At 42.2% G+C, this 16202-nt stretch overlaps 1 protein-coding gene across 1 annotated transcript in view; it reads right to left on the bottom strand.

Annotated features, from left to right (window-relative positions):
* Positions 1-16202, bottom strand: part of adamts15a (ADAM metallopeptidase with thrombospondin type 1 motif, 15a) — a 34049-nt gene that overhangs the window by 9258 nt on the left and 8589 nt on the right. Inside the window, exons 2-3 of the mRNA XM_014195837.3 lie at positions 15170-15302; positions 14464-14631 (exon numbers count right to left, since the gene is read on the bottom strand). Of these exons, the coding sequence (XP_014051312.1) occupies positions 14464-14631; positions 15170-15302 (301 nt within the window). The remainder of the gene's footprint in view (positions 1-14463; positions 14632-15169; positions 15303-16202) is intronic.

Raw genomic sequence — 16202 nt, 5'->3', positions numbered from 1 at the left:
GCATCCTTTGTCTTTTTTTATTTTTCTGTCGTGAAACACTTTGCACGTGAGGATTAGGATTTGCAAATGTTTGTGTGAGTGTGTACGTGTGTATCTCTGCGTGTGTGCCCGTGTGTGCAGATTAAACAAGTGCACAGCCTCTCAGCCAGTCACCCAGTTGTGACCCGGTGACGTCGACCCCTTTGAAGACGGCGCTTCAGAAACTGCTGATGGTTTATTACACTTAGCTGTTAAAGGCCAACCCCAACCAAAAAAACACACACACACACACACACACACACACACACACACACACACACACACACACACCACACACACACACACACACACCACACAGGAGGTGGTACGTCTACCTCCTACAACATACACACACAATCTCTTGACTCGGCCAAGTCTAGTTTAACCCATTAGTGTGTGCTGTTCCATAGGCGTCTACCTAGTGTCTGCCTAATGTCTGCCTTTGCCCTGCTGAGTGGAGTAACGATCACACACACACACACAAGCACACAGACATGCACACACACATGTGCACGCACAGACATATACAGAGACACATGACCACACACACACACACACACACACACACACACACACAGATACATGCAAATTAATTGACCTAAGGCTAGGGTTGCAAAGGGTCGGAATCTTTCCGGTGAAATAGTAGCTTACAGCAAAGTGTGTTTAAATAATTTCTAACTTGTTAACAATTTCTGCTAGTTAGTTTTTGCTGCCATGTGGGTTTTAGCTTGCTTGTGCCTGCTAACTGAGGAGTGTGTTAATTCACCTGTTTCCATACATTTCATTTTAAAACATTATCTTACAAAGGAGTTGTTTAATTTAACTGCTTAACTATTTATCTATACATGGAATTGTATTGTTGTTTTTTTTACTCCAGAGGCACATCTGATGTGTGGAGACATTTCACTGCAGCTAATGTAAAAGGAAAAGCTGTGTACATTTGCAAATACTGTGCCAAATCATATGTGAAAAATGCAACAAAGATGAAAAATCATCTGGTGAAGTGCATAAAGTTCCCTCAGCACTCACAAAAAGCAACCTCTGACAAAAGTCCCTCTACTTCTATTCGAGGTGAAAATGATGAATCAGACACCTTATCGATAGCAACAGCTCATGGTCCTCCTGGAATCAGAAGTTTTTTTGACTCAATGGAGGAATGTAGTCAGAGAAATGCTGATGAATGTCTTGCTTGAGCTGTGTATGCAACTGGTTCACCTCTGATACTCACAGGCAATGTGTATTGGAAGAGATTTCTGAATGTTCTTCGCCCAGCATACACCCCTCCAACCAGACATGCTTTATCAACTTATTTGCTGACTTCAACAGAGTTCAAGTGAAGGTCAAGCAAATCATAGAGAAAGCAGACTGTATTGCAATCATCTCTGATGGGTGGTCGAATGTTCGTGGGCATCATCATCTCCACCCCTCAACCAGTATTCTACAAGAGCACAGACACAAGGTACAACAGACACACCGGCCTCTACATAGCAGATGTGCTGAAGGCAGTCATCAATGACCTTGGACCACAGAAGGTATTTGCACTGGTGACAGACAATGCTGCGAACATGAAGGCTGCTTGGTCTAAAGAGGAGGAGTCCTACCCTCACATCACACCCACTGGCTGTGCTGCTCATGCATTGAATCTGCTCCTCAAGGACGTCATGACACTGAAAACAATGGATACACTCTACAAGAGAACCAAGGAACGAGTTAGGTGTGTGAAGGGTCATCAAGTTATAGCAGCAATCTACCTCACCAAGCAAAGTGAGAAGAATAAGAGCACCACATTGAAGCTTCCCAGCAACACCCATTGGGGTGGTGTTGTCATCATGTTTGACAGTCTCCTGGAGGGGAAGGAGTCTCTCCAAAAAATGGCCATATCACAGTCTGCCAATATGGACAGCCCCATCAAGAGGATCCTCCTGGATGATATATTTTGGGAGAGAGTGGTAAGCAGCCTAAAACTCCTGAAACCTGTAGCAGTAGCCATTACACGGATTGAGGGAGACAATGCCATCCTGTCTGATGTTCAGACTCAGCTTGCAGATGTAAGAGAAGAAATCCATTCTGCCCTGCCCACTTCACTGTTGCTCCAAGCAGAGGACACTGCAGTTCTGAAATACATAAAAAAACGTGAAGACTTCTGCCTGAAGCCCATACACGCCACAGCGTACATGTTGGACCCCAAGTATGCTGGCTAAAGCATCCTGTCTGGTGCAGAGATCAACAAGGCCTATGGTGTCATCACTACCATGTCTCGCCACCTCGGCCTGGATAAGGGCAAGGTTCTTGGCAGTCTGGCGAAGTACACTTCCAAGCAAGGGCTTTGGGATGGAGATACATCTGTGGATCTGTTTGGGCGGTATACAAATTGGAGTGGGTCTACGGTTTCTGGGATAATGATGTTAATGTGAGCCATTACCAGCCTTTCAAAGCACTTCATGGCTATGAACGTGAGTGCTACGGGTCTGTAGTCATTTAGGCAGGTTACCTTAGTGTTCTTGCGCAGAGGGACTATGGTGGTCTGCTTGAAACAGTGCCATTATTAGTGCAATGCCCATTACATTTTTTTTAAATTTTTTATCCATTAACCTCTTACATCTAGACGTTCCGCTAGCGGAACACCTGCTCCAATAGCCAATGATGGGCGTGGCGCGAATTACAAATTCCTCAAAAATACAAAAACTTCAATTTTTCAAACGTATGACTATTTTACACCATTTTAAAGACAAGACTCTCGTTAATCTAACCACACTGTCCGATTTCAAAAAGGCTTTACAACGAAAGCAAAACATTAGATTATGTCAGCAGAGTACCCAGCCAGAAATAATCAGACACCCATTTTTCAAGCTAGCATATAATGTCACATAAATCCAAACCACAGCTAAATGCAGCACTAACCTTTGATGATCTTCATCAGATGACACCCCTAGGACATTATGTTATACAATACATGCATGTTTTGTTCAATCAAGTTCATATTTATATCACAAACCAGCTTTTTACATTAGCATGTGACGTTCAGAACTAGCATACCCCCCGCAAACTTCCGGGGAATTATATGCATATTCTAGTTTCTGGGCAGGAGTAATAATCAGATTAAATCGGGTACGTTTTTTATCCGGCCGTGAAAATACTGCCCCCTAGCCATAACAGGTTAAAATAACATAAAATTGATCAGAAATACAGTGTAGACATTGTTAATGTTGTAAATGACTATTGTAGCTGGAAACGGCAGATTTGTTATGGAATATCTACATAGGCGTACAGAGTTCCATTATCAGCAACGATCACTCCTGTATTCCAATGGCACGTTTTGTTAGCTAATCCAAGTTTATCATTTTAAAAGGCTAATTGATCATTAGAAAACCTTTTTGCAATTATGTTAGCACAGCTGAAAACTGTTGTTCTGATTAAAGAAGCAATAAAATGGGCCTTCTTTTGACTAGTTGAGTATCTGGAGCAACAGCATTTGTGGGTTCGATTACAGGCTCAAAATGGCCAGAAACAACGAACTTTCTTCTGAAACTCGTCAGTCTATTTTTGTTCTGAGAAATTAAGGCTACTCCATTCGAGAAATTGCCAAGAAACTGAAGATCTCGGACAACGCTGTGTACTACTTCCTTCACAGAACAGCGCAAACTGGCTCTAACCAGAATAGAAAAAGGAGTGTGAGGCCCCGGTGCACAACTGAGCAAGAGGAAAAGTACATTAGAGTGTCTAGTTTGAGAAACAGATGCCTCACAAGTCCTCAACTGGCAGCTTCAATAAATAGTACACTGTGGTGGATGAATCAGAATTAGTTGGGTAACATAGATGATTAAGATGTTTTATTAGTATAATATGCTTATGTGAGATACTTGTCATTAGAAAGTGTCCTTTGGACTCTGGTATGTTTCAGTTGCACGTTTCCCTTAGCTGGGGCTCAGTCACTTGGGGCCCAGAGAGGGGAGAGGTCAGACTTGTCTTCATGGGAATGTGTCTTTACCTATTCTTAAACCATGTGAAGGGATGGCGTGATTAATAGGGAACCAATGACTTGTCTCCACAATGTCTGTGAGAAAGTCACTCCCTCCTTTTCTTTATTGTGGGGAGGTTTATGGCAGTGTCTGGGAACATTGTATGTCCCTTAGATCTCGCACTTATCCTGTGATAGTATATGGCATAGAGGTTCACTCTCCCCAGTGAGCCTGTCCAGGAGTGGGGTCAAGAGGGGGTTTGCTTGAGATGGGAGTATCTAGAGTTGAAAATTGATATATGCCATTGGATGAAATGGTGTTTTTGTAAATACTCCTCTCTAAAGTAAACAGTCTTTGTGAACCATTCCTAACTATCTGTGGTTTGTCATGTCAAAAGGGGGTGGATCTTGCTATAAAGATCTCAGTAGCCATTGTGTAATCACCTTATTCAATGGTTCTGTCATGACGTTGGCCTCTCCCTTTTGCACACAATCCACCCTGTGTGTAAAGGGTAGAAAAACTCTAAAATTCCAGGAAAGTCTCTGGCCACATGGCCCATAGAGAGACAAAGGAAATACTTCCAACTCATAGAATTGAAGAATCCAGCTACGAACTGATCCGCTGGTACCATTTTGTGATACTCAGAAGAGACAATATAGCCATATTACCATAAAACTGTTTATATAATAGACTCAGTTTAAGACTTGCCTCATATGGGTGTATGGAATGTATTGATAAGGATAAAGCTTTTGTAAGACATTGAGATGCTATGTACTGATGTAATGTGATAGAATTGTATTTCTGTAACCAAATCTAACTCAGTCATAGGCACGCCCCAGGGACATATACAGGACCAGGCGTCATTTGACCAGCCTGTTCGATGGGCACTATAAAACACTCCCTGATTTACATTTCTCCAGACCAGGCCTACACTCCGTTGGCCAAATAGGTTCTACCATCTAATTCCTCTACTGAAAGTGAACCATACCACGTGGTTAACTTTTAGACTATCGATACTGACAGAATAAGAACAAGTCTTTGATATTAATTATTAGTCTGCAGCTAAGTAAATTATATCATTGAACGCGAAGACCAACGAAGCAACCATTCGATGACGACATTAATGAAGGTCGCTCTGAAAGATCCATTCTAACCGAGAGAGAGAGAGAGAACGCGGACAAAACTCCCCAACAGAACCGAACTCTCCAACAAAGAACGACGACACACTGAGCGTAAATATATATTGATTGCAATTGTTCCCGAATGAGTGAGCCTTCAATTGTCAATTGTAATATTCATGAACTCTGTGTAAACTTCTCAGCTGACCATTTATGACCCATTGTTCAACAGGCCGACCTGACTGTTTAGCCCACAAGGGCACATTCCGATACCAATCCTTTGTTGACGATAATTACTGTTTGTATGTTTTTCTGTTAATTACTTAGTGTAGTAAATAAATGATGTATGGATGATTTTAGTAAAGACTGGGTTCGTGCAGATACAACAATTTACGATGTTTTGGAATGAGACTGAACTAGAGGTAAATACACCATTTAAACTAGGAGATAATCGGCCTATACTATAATAGAATATAATATTATAGTATAGGAAAGTTATATTAGGAAAATTATAGCTTTGTAATCTGAATATTCTCCTTGGTGCCCCGACCTCCTAGTTAATTACAATTAAACGATTAATCAGTTTAATCGCGTGATAATAATTACAGGGAGCTAATTGATAAACATATCTTCAGTTTAATGGTACCCCCAAAGACACGACAGTTCATTCAAGAGAGTGCATTATTGAAGGTCAAGAGCTTTTGCAAAAATATCTTAAGTATTAAAGATGTAGTTTAACTCAGACTGGTGTGTTTGTAACTCTCCTCATTTGGTAATGCAGAAATTAGCCACCACAACACGCAAAACACTAGTCTCAACGTCAACAGTGAAGAGGCAACTCTGGGATGCTGGCCTTCTAGGCAGAGTTCCTCTGTCCAGTGTTTGTGTTCTTTTGCCCATCTTAATCTTTTATTTTTATTGGCCAGTCTGAGATATGGCTTTTTCTTTGCAACTCTTTGCAAAAGGGTTTTCTAATGATCAATTAGCCTTTTAAAATGATAAACCTGGATTAGCTAACACAACATGCCATTGGAACACAGGAGTGATGGTTGCTGATAATGGGCCTCTGTATACCTATGTAGATATTCCATAAAAAATCAGCCGTTTCCAGCTACAATAGTAATTTACAACATTAACAATGTCTACACTGTATTTCTGATCAATTTGATGTTATTTAATGGACAAAAAATGTGCTTTTCTTTCAAAAACAAGGACATTTCTAGGTGACCCCAAACTTTTGAACGGTAGTGTATATTTGTTATGTAGGGTATCTTATTTATCACACGCGCACAGCATATAGATATAGAGCTTTTGAGTGGAAACAATGCTTTTATAAGCCCAATCATTGCTCAATAATTCAAAATGCAATCACATGTTAAAAATAGTTTTGATGGCTACGATTAAAAATAGCAAGAACAAATAAATGTCTCAACTGGTAATTGAAGCACGATTCCCATTTGCCATTGAAATGCATAGGCAATGGAAGGCAGGCTTCATCAGCGCATCACACAACACTTTGCAATGAGCTGGAGGCAGTATGCATTTTGAAAAAGTATACCTATTTGTTTGAAACCTGAAAGTTTTACTACATATTATACTTTGTTTCAAGGTAGTCTAGGCAAAATCCGACCATATCCATAGAGGCAATTATATTATAAAGACTTCCAAATGCCATTGAAACCAGTAGCCTATTTTTCTCATGTTCCATAGGTTTTCAACTTTCTTTCATTGTCCAGTAACCAAAGGCACAATCCTAGTCATATTAGCAACCCATGCTAGTTGTTGCATCTTTAGATCTCCTCTCTTTCTAAATTTCTAAAGGATATTTTCATATCTGTTACTTTGACAATGGTATTTTCATGCTAATTGCATTATGAAACGAACATTCATGCGTAGCCTACTGTCTTGTGCACATTGTTGCGCTTATAATGTGAAGACACAGGCTAATAGTTTATCAACATTTTCTGATCTGTTGCATCAGACTCATTGATTTGTGTATGTTTTTTTTTATGTAGCCTAGGCCCAGTGTTGTGTTCGAGACCACCTAAAGCGAGACAAATTCAAGACCAAAACCGGAGCAAATCGAGTCCGAGTCAAGACCAAAACCGGAGGGAGGTCGAGACCAAGTTGACACCGAGACCGGGAGGAGGACAAGTGGTTCGAGACCAATTCAATACCAAAAACAGAAAAAAAGAGAGTCCCATTCAAGACCATGATTGTAATTCTTTGTCCAGTATTTCTGCATATTTCAGAAGAACATATGGATTCTATAGACATTCAGAATGGTAAACAAATGCATGCTGAGGGCAATTATTACTAACCCAAACACAGCGGGAAATAATGAGGACCTTCTACACATTCAGAGAAGGGCTAAGGATTTATAAAATAATAACAACAATAATTACAATTATATTATTCTTTTCAATCATGTTCTGATTTAATCTCTTCAGTTCAGATTTTATCTCTGGCGAGATAAATCTACCTAGCTAATTCAGCCAGTAGCTAGGCCATGAGAAGCTGGATATAAGGCACATGCCATTCAACTGTATTTGGGCAAAATTTGGGAGTGACAGTGGAATAAACCAATCACATTTTGACTTGTAATGAGTGGGACCGTTTTTACAAAAAAAAAACGTATGGAAACTTCTGCTTTATCAAAGGCCACCAGATCACTGCGCAATAGCGAGCAGTAGTTTTTCCAGGGTCAAGCTAGCTATCTTTTGCTGTTGGCTAGTTTGCAGTGGCTGCAACAGGTGTTATTGAAGAGGATGTTGTTGCTAATTTGTTAGCTTCACCCTTTTCAAGAATAATTTTTAACAAGAAGTTAACCTTTAACTGCAGTGGGCTAAATCAGGGTCACACAGAGTGATTCTTAGTAGTCTTAAAAAAAGTATACACCTCACACATGGTTATGGGCTTAAAAAAAAGACACCTGTACCATGTCAGATATAGAACTAAAATGTATTCAAATTGTTGTTCGCATCCCAATATTACACTTTATTTACATCACAGAAGACTGAAATATAACAAAACTGTTTGACATAGAAACATATTCGTTGTTTTTTTTTAAGTAATCTTTACTAATTACGAAATTATGAAAAATATTAATATCATTCCGCCCATGAGGCCAAAGAAGGCGCTTTTGGTCATTGACTGCAGGGAACGGTTGTTTCAAATGATCATCATCTGGTGAGTGGAACTGTGTTGCTGTTGTTCTTTTGCTCATTCTGATTGGGTGGGCCTGGCAGGGCCCCAGTGGCTTGGCCTGTGTCCAACCAGGCCCACTCATGCCTATGCCCCTGATGCAAACAGCACATGATGACTGAATTGCACATCACAAATAGTCTACTAACCAAGACTTCAGACTAACATTTTTCAATACCTGGTTTGCATACCCATTGTTGCCTTAGTTACCATTTATTGGTAGATATCATAAGTTGAAACGTCTTTCCTACCTACCGACTATAGATTACATTCTTCTGTGAGCTGCTCCATGCCAAAATCAGTTAAGAGCTGCGCACTCTTGCTGCCTGCCTGCAGATGATATTCTGCTGAAACTAGGCTGTGTGCGCAGCGTGCATGTGAATATATTTCACGTGCTTTGCAATTGTGTAGGCTACTTTGTGCAGGATTTCACTATTGTACTACATACTTGATATTGTATACCTCCACTACACTACTTTGTTACACATAACTGGGGGTTAAGAAGTGAGTAAATGCAATGCCCACTGAAATAAAAGTGGGTATACGGCATATACCTGCATTTATAAACTTGATGGTTTGAGCCCTGACAGCCTTGGTATATCAGGCCATATACCACGGGTATGACAAAAACATTTATTTTTACTGCTCTAATTACATTGGTAACCAGTTTATAAAAGCAATAAGGCACCTCGGGGGTTTGTGATATATGGCCAATATACCACGGCTAAGGGCTGTTGAGTCATGCCTAAGAACAGCCCTTAGCCATGGTATATTGGCAATATACCACACCCCCTCGTGTCTTATTGCTTAAATATCCCCCACTACACCACTGGCTTAAATAACCCCCGCTATCCATATGTATTTTTTCTTCTTCACCTGGGAATCATATGTTTTACAAAAAGTGCACTCTCCTAAGTACATGAGTGCGCTGGTATTACCGTTGCTGTCTTTTCAGCATCACCAACCTGTCACACAATGAAGGCCTAGGTCCAATAGGTTCGCCACTGCGCAAACATGTCTATAATAGATATAAAGACTGTAAAGGTATTAATGTATCAAGAAAGGAGTGTATATGTTTGGCCTGGCAAAGCGGTTGTATGCACTTATTAAATGGAAGCTGATAATTATGAGTTTTTTACTCCGCTGGTCTCGGCTGACTGAGTACAAATGTCTCTGACAACGAGACAAGACCGAGACACAAAAAAATATGGTTTCAAGACCGGTCACGGTCTCCAGTACTACAACACTGCCTAGACCTACTGATTGTATGAATTTGGGTTCTATTGTCCAACATGTGTCCCAGTGTCTGCTGGGGTCTTTGACAACTTTTAGGACCTTTCTCCACTGCCTGGTGGTCCTTGAAGGTCTTGACCTGCTCCACTACAGCCCCGTCGATGTGGATGGGGGCGTGCTCGGCCCTCCATTTCCTGTAGTTCACGATCAGCTCTTTTGTCTTGCTGACGTTAAAAAAAAAATATTTAACCTTTATTTAACTAGGCAAGGAGAGGACAGGTTCTCCTAACACCACACTTCCAGGTCACTGACCTCCTACTTATAAGCTGTCTCATCATCTTTGGTGATCAGGGCTACCACCGTTGTGTCATCATCATCAGTAAACTTAATGATGGTGTTGAAATCGTGCATGGCCACGCAGTCATGGGTGAACAGGGAGTACAGGAGGTGACTAAGCACGCACCCCTGAGGAGCCCATGTGTTCAGGGTCAGCGTGGCGGTTGTGCTGTTGCCTACCCTCATCACCTGCGGGCGGCCTGTCAGGAAGTCCAGGATCAAGTTGCAGAGGGAGGTGTTCAGTCCCAGGGTCCTGAGCTTAGTAATGAGCTAGGAGGGCTCTATGGTGTTTTAGTCAGTGAACAACATTCGCACATACAGTGGGGGAAAAAAGTATTTGATCTCCTGCTGATTTTGTACATTTGCCCACTTACAAAGAAATGATCAGTCTATAATTTTAATAGTAGGTTTATTTGAACAGTGAGAGACAGAATAACAACGACAAAAATCCAGAAAAACGCATGTCAAAAATGTTATATAATGATTTGTATTTTAATGAGGGAAATAAGTATTTGACCCCTCTGCAAAACATTACCCACAGAGGTCAGATGTTTCTTGTAGTTGGCCACCAGGTTTGCACACATCTCAGGAGGGATTTTGTCCCACTCCTCTTTGCAGATCTTCTCCAAGTCATTAAGGTTTCGAGGCTGACGTTTGGCAACTCGAACCTTCAGCTCCCTCCACAGATTTTCTATGGGATTAAGGTCTGGAGACTGGCTAGGCCACTCCAGGACCTTAATGTGCTTCTTCTTGAGCCACTCCTTTGTTGCCTTGGCTGTGTGTTTTGGGTCATTGTCATGCTGGAATACCCATCCACGACCCATTTTCAATGCCCTGGCTGAGGGAAGGAGGTTCTCACCCAAGATTTGACGGTACATGGCCCCGTCCATCGTCCCTTTGATGCGGTGAAGTTGTCCTGTCCCCTTAGCAGAAAAACAACCCCAAAGCATAATGTTTCCACCTCCATGTTTGACGGTGGAGATGGTGTTCTTGGGGTCATAGGCAGCATTCCTCCTCCTCCAAACACGGCAAGTTGAGTTGATGTCAAAGAGCTCCATTTTGGTCTCATCTGACCACAACACTTTCACCAGGTGTCCTCTGAGTCATTCAGATGTTCATTGGCAAACTTCAGACGGGCATGTTTATGCATTCTTGGGCAGGGGAACCTTGCGGGCGCTGCAGGATTTCAGTCCTTCACGGCGTAGTGTGTTACCAATTGTTTTCTTGGTGACTATGGTCCCAGCTGCCTTGAGATCATTGACAAGATCCTCCCGTGTAGTTCTGGGCTGATTTCTCACCGTTCTCATAATCATTGCAACTCCACGAGGTGAGATCTTGCATGGAGCCCCAGGCCGAGGGAGATTGACAGTTCTTTTGTGTTTCTTCCATTTGCGAATAATCGCACCAAATGTTGTCACCTTCTCACCAAGCTGCTTGGCGATGGTCTTGTAGCCCATTCCAGCCTTGTGTAGGTCTACAATCTTGTCCCTGACATCCTTGGAGAGCTCTTTGGTCTTGGCCATGGTGGAGAGTTTGGAATCTGATTGATTGATTGCTTATGTGGACAGGTGGCTTTTTTACAGGTAACCAGCTGCGGTTAGGAGCACTCCCTTTAAGAGTGTGCTCCTAATCTCAGCTCGTTACCTGTATAACAGACACCTGGGAGCCAGAAATCTTTCTGATTGAGAGGGGGTCAAATACTTACTTCCCTCATTAAAATGCTAATCAATTTATAACATTTCTGACATGCGTTTTTCTGGATATTTTTGTTGTTATTCTGTCTCTCACTGTTCAAATAAACCTACCATTAAAATTATAGACTGATCCTTTCTTTGTCAGTGGGCAAACGTACAAAATCAGCAGGGGATCAAATACTTTTTCCCCCCACTGTAGGTGTTCCTCTTGTCCAGGTGGGAGAAGGCAGTGTGGAGTGCAATAGAGATTGAATCATCTGTGAATCTGTTGGGGCGGTATGCAAAGTGGGTCCAGGGTGTCTCGGATGATGGTGTTGATGTGAGCCATGCATTTCATGGCTACAGATGTGAGTGCTACGGGGCGATAGTCAATTAGACAGGTTATCTTGGCGTTCTTGGGCACAGGGAATATGGTGGTCTGCATGAAACATGTAGATATTACAGACTTGGTCAGGGAGAGGTTGAAAATGTCAGTGAAGACACTTGCCAGCTAGTCAGCCCATGCTCTGAGTACACATCCTGGTAATCCGGCCTTGTGAATGTTAATCTGTTTAAAGGAATTACTCATATTGGCTACGGAGAGCGAGATCACACAGTCGTCTGGAACAGCTGGTGCTCTCATGCATGGTTCAGTGTTGCTTGCCTTGAAGCGAGCATAGAAGGCATTTAGCTCATCTGGTAGGCTCGTGTCAGGGGGCAGTTCGCGGCTGGTTTTCCCTTTGTAATCCGTGATAGTTTGCAAGCCCTGCCAAATCCGACGTGCGTCAGAGCCGGCGTAGTAGGATTCGATCTTAGTCTTGTATTGATGCTTTTCCTGTTTGATGGCTCGTCAAAGGTTGAAGAGGGATTTCTAATAAGCGTCCGGATAATGTCCCACTCCTTGCCTGTAGCTCAGTGCGGTCGCACACGAATCCATGGCATGCCTGTAATCCATGGTTTCTGGTTGGGATATGTACGTACGGTGGGGACGACGTCATTGATGCACTTATTAATGAAGCCGGTGACTGATGTGGTAAACTCCTCAATGTTATTGGATGAATACCGGAATATATTCCAGTCTGTGCTAGCGAAACAGACCTGCTGTGTATCGGACCACTTCCGTATTGGTTCTTCCTGTTTGAGTTTTTTGCTTGTAAGCAGGAATCAGGGAGGGCGAGGGAGAGCCTTGTATACGTTTCTGTGTGTCGAGTAAAGGTGATCTAGAATTTTGTGGCCTCTAGTTGCACAGGTGACATGCGGGTAAAAATGAGGTAAACAGATTTCAGTTTCCTTGCATTAAAATCACCGGCCACGAGAAGCACCACTTCTGGGTGTACATTTTCTTGTTTGAATATGGCCCTATACAGGTTGTTGAGTGCAGTCTTAGTGCCAGCATCGGTTTGTGGTGGTAAATACACTGCTACTAAAAATATAGATGAAAACTCTCTTGGTAAATAGTATGGTCTGCAGCTTACCATAAGGTATTCTAACTCAGGCGAGCAAAAACTTGAGACTTCCTTAACATTAGAGAACACGCACCAGCTGTTGTTAACAAAGAGACACACACTCCTAATGTCTCAAGGCACTCCTAACTTGCGTGCGTGCTTGTGCTACTTTGAACCAGCCATTGTCGTTGTCTACTTTTCTCTGTCCTGAGGAAAAATGTCATGTAACGGGCATGAAAACAGAATGGAACGAACAGAGCATTTTTCTTCTATTCTATTTTAACCTATGTGGGAAGCATTGAGGACTACACCTAGCTGCCCAAACCACTGCGGTGGTTCTTCGTATAACAGCCCCTCTAATTTGGGACAGATGGTCAGGATAGCAGGCCTTGAAATAACAGTTTGTCACTGATCTGGGTCCAGACCTTGTGGTTTGCCCTGCTTGGCACAAGCTCCATATTCAAGAGAGTAGGATTAGGATGTCTGCAGAGAGAGTTCTCTCTCTCATTGTCTGTAATGTAACATTTTGTGAGTGCCTCCAATGTTACAATGAGTGTAGCCTGTCTGATCTGTGCACATGTCCCATTTAGAGTTATCTGATACATGATTTGTCTTTACGACAGAGACAATTATAGCTGTTGTTACCCCATCAGGTCATATTCATGGCTGAGAGGTTATTATATTCTTGGACTATTTGAAGACTCATAGTCATTATCTTAAGCAGTATAAATGTCCAAAACACATTTCCCTTTCAGGGACAATAACTACCATCTTATCTATTTGATCTTATCAGGCGGAATTGACAAAAATCAAGAGACAAATGTCTGCTTTGCGAAGTAAGTCAGCCTGCTCCTTGACAACCGCAGGCTTCATAGCTCCCTAGTTACTGACCCAGTGGCAACAGATAACAGGCTAGACTGTGTTTGTGACAGGGACACAACAGGAACAGAACAGGCTCTGTGATTATGTGCTCAGCAGCACGTTAGGATGGGCATGTGTTCTCTCAATGTGATCAGCCATCAGCAGTCCTGGTGCCAACACAACACAAGATGTTTGTACTGTATGTTCTCAACCAGTGGGTGTGTTATAAGGGGGGCCTGAAGCACCACAGTGAGACTGAGTTCAGCTGAGTCTCACTCACACCTCTTTATCAAACACTCTCCCTACATTCCTTCCTCTTGTTCTACACAACAATGGTCAGGGGTTAGGGATCAGAGGGTAAGAGTCACGATGACTCACCATTTCCACTGTCCAGGCAGTTTACCAACCTTGTAGGGTTTTCCCACATATTACGTAAGATAAATGGGTTAAGGGTTTGCCCACTTATTGCATACGGGTTTGCCCACTTATTTACCGGCAGCACTCAAGGGTTACCCACATATCTCTTTACCACTACCACACCTTAGTAAGGGTCAGGTATGTGCTGTGCCTATGTGTGTGCGTCAGGGGTTAGAGGTCAGAGGTTCTGCTGACTCACCATGTCCGCTGTCCAGGAAGTCAGTGATGATGGCTGCGCTGCAAGGGGACCAGGGGCTGGTCCTGTTGATCTGGATCAGGGTAGGGGACATCATGTGGTTGTCCTTCAGCTTCCCAAATGTCTCCTCACACGCCTTCACATTGTCATGCGGCATGTTGAACACGTGGCCTATAGCAGGAAGAGGAAGGAAGGGAGACATTACTGTCAACTGTGTCATTCATCTTTGTTATTCAATAAATGACTTACTGGATTTACTTGGGCAGCATAGGTCATATGCCTTGTCGTCACTTGGCTTGTTGTTTTTGTCAGTCAATAAACACTGGACATTTACAAAATTATTTTATGGTTGCTCAGGTATTGTGAAAGGAGGTGATACCGTCAACAGTTTCGTTTTTGTTTGACAGTTTTTACAGCTTTACATTCATATAAAAATACAATGAGAATCTGCATGGATATCGGTCTTGCTTTATATCAGCTCTGATGCTGTTCAAACTAAAAAGTGGAAATCTGGGTCATTTTTAGGAACTATTCTTGTCACACTGACAAAACAGAAACTTTGGGTTCTCAATGACTGTGCCAGGGGGGATTGGAGAGGACATTTGGTTTGGGTGAATGGGTTCACCCCATTGAGTCAATTCAGGAAGTAAACTGAACATTCAATTCCAACCCTGGAGGACGGACTAAGGTGGTGTGACAGAGAACTCACCAAGCTCATGAGCAGTGGTGAAGGCGGAGGGCAGACCGTCGTCTTCTATCACAGAGCAGCTTCTCTTGGGGTCACACATGGTGCCCACATCAGCCATGCCCAGGGTGTCACAGGTGGAGGCTCCACACAGGTCCTGGACAGGAGATAACACACACACCAAACACTGGTCAGACAAACACACTCATGTCTCCCATTACACATGGCAATTACATTTCTATTGCTGTTCTGAGATTTAACTAGGATATTCCCTTGCTGTCAAGCTAATTTGACCCTCTGACTTGTCGTGCTTTTAATACCTTGAAAGAGGAGGACAACACAGTAGTATGTACTATATATAGTGATTATACTGTGTGTCATCAAATCAAATGTTATTTGTCACATACACATGGTTAGCAGATGTTAATGTGAGTAATATCATTATGCTGTGACAAACCATTCTAATACATCTGCTTTGGCTTGCCATACGGTGTCAAGTTCTCCCAATAGGCATTGCTTTCTGGAAACCCCCGCTACACATTCAATCTACCTGTACTTGAGTTAATGTAAATGCCTCCAATTGTTTTGCCAAGTAGCAAAGTTTCAAATTGACCTATATTTCTGCACCACACTGTTTTAAACACATTAGATGTTAGTGAGTGAGGACCAATTTGGACCTCATTATCAGTACCTAAACAACCCATGGAGCAATGCCTTTCTGTCCAGTTTGTATTATTCTGTAAGTAAATCTGTGAAACTCAATTTAGTATGATATAGTATGTTACGTTAAGTCGGGTTACATTATGAATGGAATAGCGGTCGTACAATATCATACAAATTAGAGGACGTATAGTATCATACATTTTACCTGGTCGTACAGTAGCATACGAATTAGATGACGGAAGTTATCAAACATCTGGGAGAACATATAGTATTATATGTCTTTCTCTGAGACCAGGTTGATTGTTGCGTGTAACAACAAAGTAGAATTACGGGGAGAATTTACATTGGCGGTTTGGGGAACTAACAACAAAGGTTAGGATAAATTACGTGAAAG

Source organism: Salmo salar, chromosome 04 (genome assembly GCF_965601325.2).
Source record: "Salmo salar chromosome 04, fSalSal1, whole genome shotgun sequence".
In the NCBI taxonomy this organism is placed as follows: Eukaryota; Metazoa; Chordata; class Actinopteri; order Salmoniformes; family Salmonidae; genus Salmo; species Salmo salar.
Note: the sequence above shows the minus strand (reverse complement) of the source record. Positions and strands in the feature narration are given on the sequence as shown.